The sequence below is a fragment of the Nothobranchius furzeri genome, chromosome 17 (genome assembly GCF_043380555.1).
Source record: "Nothobranchius furzeri strain GRZ-AD chromosome 17, NfurGRZ-RIMD1, whole genome shotgun sequence".
Taxonomy (NCBI): domain Eukaryota; kingdom Metazoa; phylum Chordata; class Actinopteri; order Cyprinodontiformes; family Nothobranchiidae; genus Nothobranchius; species Nothobranchius furzeri.
Genome location: NC_091757.1, coordinates 29,143,363 through 29,158,884, shown reverse-complemented (window position 1 = coordinate 29,158,884; position 15,522 = coordinate 29,143,363). Strand labels below are relative to the sequence as shown.

Genomic DNA, 15,522 nt, shown 5'->3' with positions numbered 1-15,522 from the left:
TTGACAGTTACAGCAATCATTTGATTGCAGTGATTGCCTCAAATGGTTGTGCAACAAAAAAATTTGTCCAAGCCTGTTCCATAAATTTTGTTTTTTAAATAATTCAGTTGAAGCAAAGCAAGGTCTGACTTTCATTCATTAAATTTCATGGAATTTTTATTTATTTTTACTTTTGTCAGTTTCAAGTAATTCCTGTGACCACTGGGTTAGGGTCAGGGTTTTTCGTTCATTGACCGAAGTGTACCAACAATGTTATCCACATCTATTTAAACCAAGTGGTGTCTCTTTGGCTGCAAACATTGTGATTCCTAGTAGATATTCTGTTTCATAACCAATAAACCTTATTGTCTTTATTTGAGTGAATCTGTAATTAATTCAACAGATGAACTAGTAGTAGCATATTCTGTGTTAAAGAAAGTAAAATGTTATTATCAGAAGAGAGAGAATGTCTAGTGGTTGGCAGCAATGTGCCAGCCAGTGGCCCCCCACTAGCTCAGCAGAGTGTAGCGTGGCTTATTCTGGGGGAGAAAAACACTTAGAGAGAACATAAAGTTAATAGTTGAAAAAATGGGAAATAATGCAACTGGAGAGTAGTGGTAGAAAAGAGTAGCAGAGTGTGGAAAGTGGTCTGTGAGTCCTCCAGTAGCCCAAGCCTATAGAATCAAAACTACAGAAATAACTCAGGATAACCTAGCTTTTTAGATGGAGGCATGTTGGAGACAAGGCCAGGGGGACCTGTCTTTACTGTCTGTATTTCCTGCAGTACACTCCGCCTCCCTCTACTCCCCCACTCGACCACACCTGGGCTAACATCATTCAGAATTTAAACATCAGCCCTTTCAAATAAAACTGTTTTAAGCATAGTCCTAAAAGTAGGCAAGTGTCTGACTCACAGACTAAAGCCGGGTGTTGGTTCCACAGGAGAGGAGCCTGATGACTAAAAGATCTGCATCCCATCATATTTTAAATATTCTAGGAACCACCAGTAAACCTGCAGTCTGAGAGCTCTGTTCGGATTATATGGAACAATCAGATCACTGATGTATGATGGTACTTATTTATTAAGAGCTTTATATATGAGAAGGAGGATCTTAAAATCTATTCTGAATTTAACATGCAGTCAATAAAGGTAAGCTAAGGCAGGAGAGATGTGGGCTCAGGTATGTCCTCTGGGCTGGCTCATTTGCATTCATACGTTGGTGGCTATCAGATGCTGGGGTTGGTCTTATGGTCATAGGGGTTGGATGCTGTGTGAGATGGGTGCATCAGGACAAAGAAAGACCATGCAGGCAAGAGCTGTGCTGATCCCTAGTGATGGAGCAGGAGACGTGTGCCTCTGGACCCAGTGAACTATGTCACTTGGTACCTGGACATATGCTCTAATCCGTGTGGATCCTGATGGGCTTTCTGTCAAGAATCATAGACTGGTGTTGATGACAAGTCAGGGGCCAAGATGGTAAAGGTGCTGGGGCCTTTCCTTGGAGCAAAAAGACCTACTGATTCAGTTATCCCAAAAACAACACAAAACAAAACAGAACCTTGGCCTAGGTCACAATATGCTGAGTCACTTTCAGGACCTTCCAAATTTGAGACTTTTGATCCTTTCCTCCTGCTCAGCCAAAGTTTGGCCAGAGTATTTTCTCCTAGCAGCCTATGGCGGAGAAGTGCAAATAGTGGAATTAATTACAACTCAGAAAACCGTGGTGAATAACGATGAGTAAACAAAATATATGCGAAAAAAACCAGGGGCTGTTGGAGAAGTCAGATCATGGAACGTGAGCAGTGAACAACACCAACGGACCTGCAGGGCTTTGGGCGTATTCTGCTGCTGTGAGCCTTTATTACCGTGTCCAAGTCATGTAAAGGTTGTTTTAGCACAATAAATCACTTTGAGCATCTTCACCTGTAGTTTTTTCTTTTACTTTTAATATTTTGGACATTACTATGTTTCACGTTTTCAATCTTAAGTCACATCTGACATTTTCACAAAAAACAGCGTTTTTATTTTTGTTTAATAAATGTCTTTATTTGGCTTTGAGAGGAACATCACTCCATGAAACAGCAGCATGTACAGTCACAGTCGTATTGCCGAAAACTCTGGAAAGTGTCAGGACTCCTCCATCTAACCAGGAGGAAGTGAGATGTGGGTGGAAACATGTCTTATTTTAACTTTCATTCATGGTTAAGGCAAGTTTTTTTTGTTTGTTTTGATTTTATTTGAGCACACAACAAGCAAAAGTATCTCATCCAGCAAATATTCAAGCTCCAGATGTCAGGCCATGCATTCAAACCTGTCGCTTGATTCATTTGTCAAAAAAATGTACAAGACGGAGGAGGACAGATGAAGAATCGCAGGAGTTAAAGCATCTGAGAGAAACGTGGTGGATGGGAACGGAGAATATAGCCCTTAGTTACAACTCATTATAACCCATCAGCTGTCTGACCATCACCTCCTCTACATCTAAATTCATTAAGAGACCACGGCGTTGAATGAGAGAGAAAGTAAATAAACGAGGTTTCTCAAAATAAATAAGGTGCATGGAAGTTCTTTGACAAATGAATCAACAGAATCAAGGGATTGGTTATATTTCCCCCAAAATTACACATAGCAGTAACTACCACTCTACAGTTTTCAGTCACAAAGATGCATTTCTACATAAAGGAGAGACAGCTCGTCTCCATCCCAACAGCTGAAAAACACTTCATTTATGTTTGCACACAGATATTAGTTTTTTTCATTTTCTCTCCCATTAAGTGCTGCAATTAAACAAAAGAAAGTGGTCGGAGACGAGTGACCTGCCGGGAGAACGATGGTGTTAGAATTACAGTTCACATCTTTTTTCATCCTCCCCAACTTTTATATGTAAAAATCAAATAGCACCATAAAAGTGGGACTAGCTGTTACTCGTGCTCCCAGGTCTGTGCGTTATTTTTCTAAGTCTGTGTGCTGATATTAGTTACGTTCAAGTTGTGATTGCTCTTAGTGTGAAAATGGATCGTTAATGGCACATTTACTGTTGACAGGAAGCTTTGCTCTCGTCTGGCTCTCTGCTCTGAGATGAAAAATCACCATCGTGACTGTCTGCTGAGTTTGGTGAAGATCTGAACTCTACTGTTGCTGGGGACCACTTTCCCATTCTAAAGCCACTTCTTCATCTGAACTAATAACATCTGATTTGCAGAGCGAACAGCAAACAGGAAAAACACAGAAGGCGTGAGGCATCTGGAGTGCACAGGTGTGTTTGTGAGTGTGAGACACAGATGTGGTGAACAGGAACCAGACCCGTGAGAGACAGGTGGGATGTGGAATGACATACTGATGACGACACAAGCTGTTTAGCTCTTGTTCTTCCCATTAGAGCTCTCCTTCGCTTTCCCCTTGTCCTCCTTTTCCTTTGGCTTCTCCTCCTCCTCCTCTTCTTCTTCTTCTTCATCTTCTTCTCCCACCTCCTCCTCTTCTCCATCACCTTCACCTTCTTCCTGCTCCTCTTCACCCTCCTCTTCTCCCTCCTCTTCTTCTTCTTCCTCCTTCTCTTCCTCCTCTCTTGCCTCCTCTTCCTCCTCGTCAGGCTTGGGCCTCCTGTAAGCTCCGAGGGAGTAGGTGCGTGCTGATGTGTAGGACAGGCCCGGATAGCCGGACTGGACCATGACTCCGCCCACAGAGCTGAGACGGCACTCCTCGCCTTCCAACAGCTTCCTGCATAAACATACAAGCAAAAGACATCTGGATTCCAAAAGTTTTAAATCAGATCACTTTATTATTTGCAGGGACTCAATCTTTCCTGTTTTTAAAAAGGAATCTCCCGACAACCGACTAGATGCAAAACCAGAAGACGTTAATGATCATGACTTTTTTAACAAACCTGTAGGCGGCGATCTCGATGTCCAGAGCCATCTTGACATTCAGCAGGTCTTGGTATTCACGCAGGTGACGACTCATCTCTCCCTTGGTGCTGTGCAGCGCGGCCTCCAGCTGCTGAATAGTATCCTACAAACACATTATATTATAAAACACCATCTATCAGTCTAATGTAATGTGGCCAGTAGGTGTACAGCACCTTCTAGAGTCCTACAACCCCCCGAGGTGCATTACAACACACCGGCCATCCACGCCTTCACACACTGATGGTGATGAGCTGTAGGTAGGCTGCTGTACACAGGCACCACCGGCCCCTATGACCACAACCAGCAGGCAAGCAGGGTGAAGCAGGCTGGCCAAGGACACAGCTGCCACAGACTGAGCAGGGCATGAACCTGCAACCCTCCAGTTATGATGCGGGCACTTAACAGCTCAACTAAATGTTGCCTGCAAAGACTTTATGGTGCCTTCAAGCAACCTTCAAACTTACTAAAACTTATAAAATTCAAATCTGTAGCCCTTGAGTCATCTATGGGCCATTCCCATCTGTACCGGGTCGGCCCGGGCCGGGTAGCCCCAGTCGGCCCCAGCCTGGCCCGGTTGATTCCACACATCCTTGTCTTAAGCCCATGTGGGCTGATTCTGCCCACCAATCAGAGGCTTGCTCTAATGGAAGGTGTGAATTTGCTGTCAGCAGTGGGTGTGTTGGCCCTGGTCGGCCTGAAGCAGACCCCCTCGAGAAGAGGGCTGAGAATGAGCCTTGGTTGGCCCGGAAAAATACCAGGCCGCCCAGATATGTAAACAACCTACGCTACCCGGCCCGGGCCGACCCGGTACAGATGGGAATGGCCCATTACTTACTTGCATTTCTCCAATCTCATTGTTGTGGCGATCTTCCATCTCAGCAATCTGCCTCTCCAGGGCTTCATTGTGGCTCCTGAGGGCCTCAATCTCCAGAGTCCGGGCCTGCACCTGCCTGCGGTACTCGCTCAGCTCCTCCTTTGAGTGCTTGATGGCATCCTGGTTGCGTGCAGCAGCCTCGGTCACGGTGGCAAACTTGGAGCGGTACCAGTCCTCTGCCTGCGCCTGGTTCCTGGCTGACAGGTTCTCATACTGGGCTCGGATGTCCTTCAGGGCTGCAGCCAGGTCTGGTTTGCTCATGTCCATCTCCACAGAAACCTTGATGCAGCAAAGAATTTCCCCCAAAAGAGGAAGGAAACAAAGTTGTTTCATTAATTCCATGCTGAAGTCCTAAGATGTTCAAAGTTGTTTCATTATCTTAAATATTTGCCAGTCTCTGTTGTCACTGACAGAAAACACAAGGTAGATTTCAAAATGACCCAAATGAAGGATCCTCTGCGTGAGAAACTGAGATGTCTGGTTGAGATGATAGGATACCTGAATGTTTGTGATTTATGAGGTGAGCTGATGAACTGACATTGAGTCCAGTGAGCTGTTCCTGGACTGACACATGGCCTGCTGACTCAGACTTCTCAGCAGCAGAAAGCTGTGCTGTTGGAGTCTCACGTGCACCCAAGAGAAATCTACCCAGCAACCAGCAACATTAAACAAACCATGCAAGACCTGCAAGGCAAATACTTGAAGTTGAGAGTTGGAGGTTTGCTTACAACAGTCACTCATAATAACTTAGAGATGCTCCGTTTATCTAGAATTTGCTGCTTTCCTCACCGCAGTTTGTTCTGCTGCTGTCGCTCACATGGACCCCTTGGATTAAAAAATAATATTAGTCGGCATTTTCTCACTCTCTGCCCTTCCTCCTCACCCAGAATGACATCATCTATGTCTGTTCATCTTACTGAGAGTAAAAAACTGCATAACTCTGATTTTTTTGTTTTATTCTGCTTGATATGTGAGAAACAAATGAGGGAGTAAAGGAAAGGCACTGTCCTAAACTCCTCAATGCTTGGGGGGGGGGGGGGGGGGGGGGCGCTGCTGCAGGGACTCTCGTGGGACAGCGCGTGGTGCTGAAACGGAACTGCAGTGCCATCAATTTTCCAGTGCGCAGTGCCCGGTTCGTGAGGACTCAGAATGACGCATCAAACCCCGAAAGAGTCGAATCAGTCGGCTGGTTCGTGTGAAAACGGACGGTGGTCTGACTGCTGAGGCTCAAGGGAGACGTTAGTGACTGAAATCTGCAAAAAGCACCAACTTTATAGCATCTTACTGAGGTGTGCGTGCGTGCGTGCGTGTGTGTGTGTGTGTGTGTGTGTGTGTGTGTGTGTGTGTGTGAGAGAGAGAGAGAGAGCGAGAGAGAGAGAGAGAGAGAGAGAGAGAGATCACCTGCGTGGCCTGCAGGGACGCCTGCAGCTCCTGCACTTCCTCCTCATGAACTTTCCTGAGGAAGGCGATCTCGTCCAGCAGTGACTCCACTTTCTTCTCCAGCTCCAGGCGCGCGAGCGTGGCGTCGTCCACGTCCTTACGGTAGCCCTTCAGGGCGTTCTCCGCCTCCTCCCGCAGCCGGCTCTCCTCCTCCAGCTTCTCCCTCACGCGCTCCAGCGTGTCGTTCATCTGGACACAGTCCATGTGCATCTGGCTCTTCTCGTGTGTCAGCTCTTCCACGCGTGCCCGCAGCTCGCGGATCTCCTGCTCGTACAGCTCGTGCAGGCGCGAGGGCTCACTGTTGCGCTGGCGCAGCAGCGTGACCTCGGCTTCCAGAACTTTGTTCTGCTGCTCCAGATTATGAACTTTCTCGATGAAGGACACAAAGCGGTCGTTGAGGCCCTGAAGTTGCTCCTTCTCGTTGGTCCGGATGATTTTGAGCTCATTGGTGACGGCGGTGGACTGGGTCAGGTCCATGGCGGAGTCCGGGATGGAGAAGACTCGACCGGGTGCCGCCGTCCGGCGGTAGGTGGTGGAGGAGACCACGGAGGGGGACCCATAGGTGCGGTGGCTGCTGCGGTACACCGTGGAATGCGGGCGGGACGGGCTGCTGCTGCTGCTCAGACCCACGCGTCCGGACCGGGGGGCATCTCCAAAAATCTTCCGATAGGAGCTGCTGCTGTAGATGTCGCTGGAGTAACTCATGGTTCCTTCACCCAGGGGAGTCCGGCCTCAGCTTTACAGGAGAGAGAAACGAGTATGTGTGTGTGGAGTTCAGGAGTGTGTGATGGTGAGTGCGCGAGAGGAAGAGAAAGTGAGATGCGAGTGATGCCTGGCCAGGACAGGTGCTTTTATAGCCAGTGCGCCGCGGTGCATCATTTGACGCAGCAGCAACAGAGGATGAGGGTAAACCTGCAGGTCCAGCAGAAAGCCTCCACCCTCCTGACACCAGCTCACTCATGCAGCTCCGTTTAGTCAAGCATAGACACAACACCTCCTTAGGATCACCGAGTTGCGTGGTCACCATCATCAACATTTAGCGCAGTAGTCAAAGTATTTACGTTTATTAAGATTCAAATGAAAACAAACACAATCCCGGGGTGAGTGTCACTCATCAGTGTCTCGTGTTTCCTCAGTTGGTCTGTTCTGTCATTGCAGTTTTCCTTTGCTGTTGCAGCAGAATTACAGATGAGATCGATGTGCAGAGAGGGTGGAGGTGCTGCAGTCTGCATCCAGCTGTCCTCAACTCCGCATTAAGGGATGTGACGGGATGTTTTAAATTTGCTGCGTTTATCTCAAAGCAGAAACATCATAATGAAGTTCAACCCACTCCAGATGCTGATCTAGTACGGATGAATTTATTTCCTGCGTGAGTTAGGTGGGTTTGGACTGAGTGCTGCGCTGGCCTTGGTGCTGATTCAGACAGAAGCCAGAACCACGCCCTTGTCAGGGAGAACCCCCACTCAGGAGACTGCAGCCTCGCCACCTCCAAACACCCACCAAGGCGCCTCCAGAGTTGTTGAACACATCTCCTGTCTGGCGTTCAGCCCAAACAATAAACATCTGCAACAACTCTGTTCCCAACTCATCATAAATGAAGTTCTATCGAAGAACATGCTTGTGTGCTTCAGAGCTACATGGATCATTAAATTCTAGTTCGATCTGTAACACACACACACACACACACACACACACACACACACACACACACACACACACACACACACACACACACAACACACACACACACACACACACACACACACACACACTTGTCTCTGTATCCTTGTGCGAACCATCCATTGACTTCCATTCATTTTTGGGACTCCATGCCTAATCCATACCCTAACCCTACCCAACGCTGTTCTATTCCTAATCCTAATCTAAATCACGAGTTAATTCACACCCTACCTCTAAAACTACGTTTGAGAGTATTTTGTCATTGTGTGGACCAGCCAACTGTTTCCACAATGTGGAAATGTCAACAACACTACATGTTAAAAGTTCTAATTTGTTGAAACACACACACACACACACACACACACACACACAAACACACACACACACACACACACACACACACACACACACTTGTCTCTGTATCCTTGTGCGAACCATCCATTGACTTCCATTCATTTTTGGGACTCCATGCCTAATCCATACCCTAACCCTACCCAACGCTGTTCTATTCCTAATCCTAATCTAAATCACGAGTTAATTCACACCCTACCTCTAAAACTACGTTTGAGAGTATTTTGTCATTGTGTGGACCAGCCAACTGTTTCCACAATGTGGAAATGTCAACAACACTACATGTTAAAAGTTCTAATTTGTTGAAACACACACACACACACACACACACACACACACACACACACACACGCACGCACGCACGCACACACACACACACACACTAATGTCGAAGTAAAAGAAACAGCAGACTTGTGGCTACAGATAACACAACTACACTATAACCTCTAGGGGGCAGTAGAAAGCCACAATTCAAACGTTTTGAAGTCACAACAAGGAATTTCAGTGTAAAAAACATTACTAAGAAACTTTCTACAAAATGGCCTGTAATGCAGAAACACAAGGTGTTTGAATGCTATAAAGCTCTGGTATCCAGGAATGGTTATGCCCTTAGTGCACTAGTACTGGGACCAGAGTGAGTAGGGTGTGTATGGGGAGTGTGAGTGGGTGTATGGCGTACATTCTTGTGTGTCTTTAGGTTTAATGTGGTTATGTGTGAGCATGAGGGAAGGAGTGTGTCAGATGGGGTCTTGGACTCCTTCCCTACATCTTGTGGTAAGTGTGGGAGTGGGACTTCTGGACTTCCCTTTCCTACAAGTTTTGTCAGTTTTGCAGCCCAACCTTGATGAGGGTAAAGGGGTGGATGCATAGCATTCACTTGTTCTTGCGGCTTCTGTAGAGACAAAGTGTTACTGACCTTTCTTTTGTTGCATTTAAAACACACTCTACTTAGCAAACAAGGAGAATCAAAAACATGCATTTCCAAAAGTCTCCTGAGAATTTTTGAACATTTTGTAACAATTAACCTCTCGTCACAAAGTCTTTTTTATGAGAGTATGCTAATGTTTATACAAAACTAATCCAGAAGAAGTCTGTCAGACTAAAAGGTGTCAGGTGTCGCTCAACCAGGCCCTTATTCAGGACGTAAACAGAAACATGAGTGACGATGCTACTTTATATATATTCTTATATTATCGTGTTTCTGTAAAGCACATTGAGTTGCCTTGTGTAGGAAATGTTCTACATAAAAAAAGCCGTCTTGTCCATGTACTTCCTGAAAACGTGACGTTTTTGGGCAGAAAAGGTAAATAAATTACAGTACTGACACATTTTATCAAAAAACATTTAAGATGAATATTTCAAAGTCAGAATGTCATTATTATTTATTCTGCTCCTTGGTTCCTAACAACAGGTCATCACAACTGTTAACGGGAGTTCATAGACATTCCCACATTACTCCCGACCTGGTCTCACTCCACTGGCTTCCTGTGAATTTTAGAGTTAATTTCGAAATCATATATTTAACTTTTAAAGCCGTACATGGTCAAGCACCCACATATGACTGATTTGGTGCAAATCTACACTCCCGAACGTTGCCTGAGATCAGAAGGTCAGATGCACCTGGTGGTCTCAAAAACCCGCCTAAAGTCCCCGGGTGATGGCTCCTTTAAGGCTATGGCTCCGCGGCTCTGGAACATTCTTCCTCTCTCTATGTTGTGCTGATTTCTTTTGAGTGTTTAAAAAAACTCTTAAAAACTTGACTTTTTAAACTTGCTTTTACATAATTTTATTGCTTGTCTTATTCTCATGTTTGTTTATTCTGTTTTAATGTGAAGCACCTTGTGGTTTTTATCTGTGAAAGGTGCTTTAGTAATAAATGTTACTTTGTTATCTAACTGTTTATGAGCATCTACGTGCTGCTGCGGGGGTAAATCGGACACAACCTGAGTGAAAATGCATTTACATCATTGTTGATGCTCAAGTGCAGAACTTGGTTATTTATATAAAGTTTGTGGGCTTGGGATAACTCACTACCCTGCAGGTCTATGGAAAAACATTTGTGCATTTAAGACATTGACAGAAAGGCTTTTTACATTACATGGAAATCTGAAAACTCAAAAAATAATAATTAAACAAAAATGTTTTTATTATTTCTATTTAAAATGTTATGTAGAATATTCTATATGGTCCCAAGTGTTCATTGTGGTAAGAAGCAAAATTCACTATTTTCTTTTGTGAAAATCTACTGACTGGTGCACTGATCTGCATCAATACATGAACTATACACACTGATGTTTGCTAGCTGGCTAGCTACACATAGCTATGTGCTGTTAGGACCACATCGTATAGGTAGACACACTGTGGACTGACTGGCGCTGCCTATTGGAGCTAGCATAGCAGCTGGCTGCCATCTTGGATGGGTCTCCACTCGTCCCCAGTACATTTATTTCTATTGGGAAACGTGTTTAACCAACTAAAAAAACACTGTTTAGGATGTTTTTGCACAAAATTAGACACATGGTATGGCATGATTGTTAAAATATAAATATAAAAGATTAAAAATGAGTTCTAATATAAAATCCTAACAAGTAAGCTATAAACTCAACAGTAATCCCACGTGATCTGTTTTCAGTTGTGCGCCGGTTGTTGCAACAATACGCTGCACAAAAAAATGGACATAGTTGCTCACTCTGTGTTGAGTCCAGTTGAAGTTGGAGAGTGAGGAACCCACCCAATATGGCTGCGATCATGTTACACTCTATCAAGTCAAGTAAACTTTATTCTGGACTCTTAGTCCAAATCACAAAAGTAGAAAAACATTGTACAGATAAGATAACATGAAATGAGCACAATATGACACTCTAAAGCACTAGAGACAAATAATCATAAAAAACAATAATAACAGTATTGTGTAAATCAAGCATCAATTATAGTAACTCCCTAATCTGAAAAAGACTGTTATACCAGTGTTTTCACATCTTTGACTGGTAATGTGCAGCACTGACAAAGGTATTAGTTAGATTTAAAACAATCACATTTTTAGAACTAAATGGGACTAAAACTAAAAAGCATTTTCATCCAAATCACTAAGGGAGTTTCTCAATACTAAGGAACCTTGCCTTGATGTCTTGGTCCCACCCCGGTTGCCTATGAGATACGTCATCAGGAATCACAATCTCGTTCTTTTGGTCACTACCCAAAGCTCATGACCATAGGTGAGGGTAGGAACGTAGATCGACTGGTAAATCGAGAGCTTCTCCTTCTGGCTCAGCTCTCTCTTCACCATGACAGATACAACACCCGCATCACTGCAGACGCAGCACCAATCCGCCTATCGATCTCACGCTCCATCTTTCCCTCACTTGTGAACATGACCCCGAGATGGTCTTGGGGCAGGACCTCATCCCTGACCCGGAGAAGACATTCTATCCTTTTCCGACTCAAGACCATGGTCTTGAACTTAGAGGAGCTGATTCTCATCCCAGCTGCTTCACACTCGGTTGTGAACCACTCCAATGAGAGCTGGAGATCACGTTCTGTTGAAGCCAACAGGATAACGTCATTTGCAAATAACAGAGATCTGATCCTCAGGCCACCAAATCAGATCCCTTCAACACCTTGGCTGCACCTAGAAATCCTCTCCATAAAAGTTACGAACAGAATCAGTGATAAACGGCAGCCTTGGCGGAGTCCAACTCTCACTGGAAACAAGCTCGACTCACTGATGGAAATGCGGACCAAACCCTGACACCGGTCATACAGGGACTTCACAGCCCTTATCAGAGGGCCTGGTACCCCATACTCCCAAAGTATATTGATACTTATACTTATAAAAATATAAAGTTATCTCGCATGTCACATGATGTTATGTGACCGCTGCGGAGGCCGCGGTCACGTGATGAAAGTCTGTTCCATTAAACCGCTTTCTTTGACTAAGGAAGGACAGCGTCCTCGTAAGCAAGGCGCCTGGCCTCGCAAGACTTCGCCTTGCAAGGCCAGGTGCCTTGATATTGAGAAACACCCAAAGACTAAAACTAAAATGGCTGCCAAAAACAATACTGGCTAGTTATGTTAGCTACCGTATCGAATTACAGCTACGTAGGAGCATTACATTGGGATTTTTGGTAGAAAAGGTAACAAAAAATGTATTTAAAATGTAAGATAATGTTATTTTTGCATGGTTGCTTGACAGTAGACCCCGTGTCTGAATGTTTCTGTATCTGAAGATATGGTTTAGGGAAAGGCGCTGGAGAAAGAGGGTTGGATCTGTGTATTGTGTATTGTCAAAATGTAGTTTGCCTCCCCTCTCAAATCCTGCTTTCCATTTTCAGAGGCAATATTATGCAAAAAGCCTTTTTCATGGCCATCATTGCCCTTGGTTTGATTTGGTTGATCTAAAAACTCTTTTGACTCTCCATTACAATTTTGTTTCCTTCAATAAACTAACAACAACAAATGGTTTTCAAGACAATAGATTAAAAAGAGAAATTGTCATTTTGGTAAAAAATAAATTATCCACAGATGGATCACCAGGGCTTCATCACTATAATGAGACACAGCAATTGAGATTTTACTACTACTTGCAAAATATTAACCACTTGTGTCCATTTCTGTCTAATCGCTTCATTGTTATTTTAGTAAACAGCTTGGTCAATTCTTGCCTAGATTATTGTAACTCTCTCCTTTTTGGCCAGCCACGGAAATCTCTGCATAAACCCCAACTGGTCCAAAACTCTGCTGGTCGTATCAACACGAAAACACCCTCTCTTAATCCCATCACCCCCGTTATCCAGCAGCTTCAATGGCTACCAATAAAATTCAGAGTTGATTACAAGATCTTACTCCTCATAAGACCATTCACAACCTCCTGCTTGCTCAAATCTTCAGCTTCTATCAACCTGCATAATCCCGCTGCTCGTCATGTCACCACGAGATGTCAGGCATTTAGCAGATCTCCCCTTTACCTGTGGAATTCATATGCCAGCTGAGCTCAGGAACACCACTACGCTTCACCATTTCAAGGCTAAACTCAAAACTCACCTGTTCCATTTACCTGTATCTTATGTTTGATCATTATTATAAATGTACAACTCATTTACTTTTGTTGTGCTTGTTTGAATGTTCCTTTCATTGTACAGGTACCTTGAGTTTTTAGAAAGGTGCTTCAAATAGAATGTATAATAAAAAAAAATATATATATATATGATTCTAATAATAATAATAATAATGTAATAATAATAATAATAATAATAATAATAATAATAATAATAATAATAATAATAATAATAATAATAATAGCAATAACAATAACAATAATAATAATAATAATAATTTTATTATTATTGTCATCATTATTATTATTATTATTATTATTATCTGGATCCTGAATACTTGTCCAGATAATGAGCTGGTGAGCCTCAAGTGTATCTGCTGTTTTCTCCCTTAAAATCCTTGATGCAGATATTGTTGTCTCACATGCACCCTTTTAGATTACTAATGTAGTAAATAAGGCGACTTATAGTTCAATTCGGATTCAGCATTCAGAGTGACTTCCCGTTTCCTTTTATTTCCTCCTCCCTTTATCTTTTCTTCTCCCACGATTTAACACTTCTTTCTGTACAATCCCCATTCTGTACCTTTTGTCTCTGCAGTCATTGCTTTGTAAACAGTGACTGTCTGTTTTTAGCTGGCCAATCCTTTATTTTAACCTGAAGCTGCCCACTGTGCAAACACCTAGTCTGGACATCCTACAGCCTCGGTCTGGACCGACAGACTCAATATAGACATGATCTGCACGTCCATGCGATGTTTACTGTTTGCAGGGTAACGCATTTAGCCTTTAGCTGATCTAAATGTATTCAGCTTAGTCATTTGGACTCCTAAGGGTTTAGAAACAAAAATCCAAGTGGAAGAGTTAGACCATTGTAACCAGGACTGAGCAGGGAATTTATTTAACTGTCAGTAAAGACACTGGATGATCCTGGACCCAACTTGAGGCTGTAACTGCTGCCGGCTTTAGCCCCATAACCATCCGACAGCATCTTAGACTGTAGAGCTTCTAAAATAAATACGTGTTGAAAGGCCTTGCCCCCCCCAATGGCACAGAACTGACTGTTTGGACTTTGTAAGGAAAGAAATGTAACCTTGATGGTCCTGACGGTTTCCAACATCCCTGGCAGATGTTTTCTACACGCTACAGTAGAGTGGTTCCATAACACCCTGGGGTGCTCTTTCCTTCAGAGGAATGATGAAGCTTCAGGAGGTGCAGAGGCATCAAACAGCAGCTGGCTGTGCCCAGATGCTGCAAAGAACATCCCTCAAGACTGAGGGCCCTTGTCTGTGTGGCAACGACTGGGTTCACCAACAGGACAACACTACAGAAGACAATCCCTGCTGGACAACTTCTTCAAGGAGAAACATCACTCTTTTAGAGCATCCTGCATGTTCCCCTGATCTACATCCAGTGGAGAACCTGTGGAAATGGATGGGAAGAGAAGTTTACAAAAAGAGGTGAAGAGCTCCACGTGTTCCCCGTGGGCTAACTCGCCTTCTGCCTCCAACAGCCTGATCATATCTGAATCTGATGCACACTCTTCTTTTCTGTCCTCTGAGATTGTTCTTCCAAACATGTGGAGGGGTCAATCTGCTTACACACACACACACACACACACACGATCCTTTGATTTCAGCCTTCATCCTGCCTTGGCCGGGCGCAGCGCAGTGCTGCTGCAGAATTTCAGAAGTGATGAAATCACAGAATCTGAATAGCAAATGATGGCATGAAAATGCTGGATTATTCTGTTCGTGTTCTCCATGAAACTCACCACGAGCTCTTCTACGATGCATTATTCGTTTCGAATGATCTGTTGTTTACATATCTGCAGGTTAGTTTCAGCTCTAAACCTGCAGACCTTAAAGCAAAAGTGGTTTGGTGGTTAAACAGCTAAGTGTATGTTGTGCTGAGTTTTGGTGGAGTTGCTCTTTTTTCCAGTGTTTGGCATGTCTGTGAGCCAGTTCAGTTTCTTTTTCATATGTAGTAGAATAAAACCGTGACATAAGTACGATACTTTATACAGTACATAATACATGACAGACCTCGCCAGCCGTGTCTCAGTGAAATAATTATTTAACAACCAATCAATTGCATGACACTTATTGTGTCTCAAAACTCAATATTTAAATATAAAATGTAACCCCCCCCCCCCCCCCCCCACACACACACACACACACACACACACACCCACACACACTGATAATTACAGAGTCCAGCACGGTTCGGCTGCTGGAGCAAC

The 15,522-nt window shown here is 43.9% G+C and overlaps 1 protein-coding gene across 1 annotated transcript; it reads right to left on the bottom strand.

The window, feature by feature from the left end:
* Positions 1–2,525: 2,525 nt before the first annotated feature.
* On the bottom strand, positions 2,526–7,036 carry neff1 (neuronal intermediate filament family member 1). The gene is made up of 4 exons (XM_015971920.3): positions 6,161–7,036; positions 4,721–5,038; positions 3,864–3,988; positions 2,526–3,697 (listed from the first exon to the last, which is right to left on the bottom strand). The coding sequence occupies exons 1-4, from the start codon at positions 6,902–6,904 to the stop codon at positions 3,337–3,339; spliced, it is 1,548 nt and encodes a 515-aa protein (XP_015827406.3). The 5' UTR covers positions 6,905–7,036; the 3' UTR covers positions 2,526–3,336.
* Between the last annotated feature and the right edge of the window lie 8,486 nt (positions 7,037–15,522).

Bases quoted from the DNA above. Each gene is read 5' to 3' on its own strand.
- neff1 (XM_015971920.3), bottom strand. From the start codon at position 6,904: ATGAGTTACTCCAGCGACATCTACAGCAGCAGCTCCTATCGGAAGATT. The intron at 5,039-6,160 runs GTGATCTCTCTC...TGCTGCATCAAG, and splicing joins CGTCCCTGCAGGCCACGCAG to GTTTCTGTGGAGATGGACAT. The intron at 3,989-4,720 runs GTAAGTAATGGG...ATGTGTTTGTAG, and splicing joins ATGAGATTGGAGAAATGCAA to GATACTATTCAGCAGCTGGA.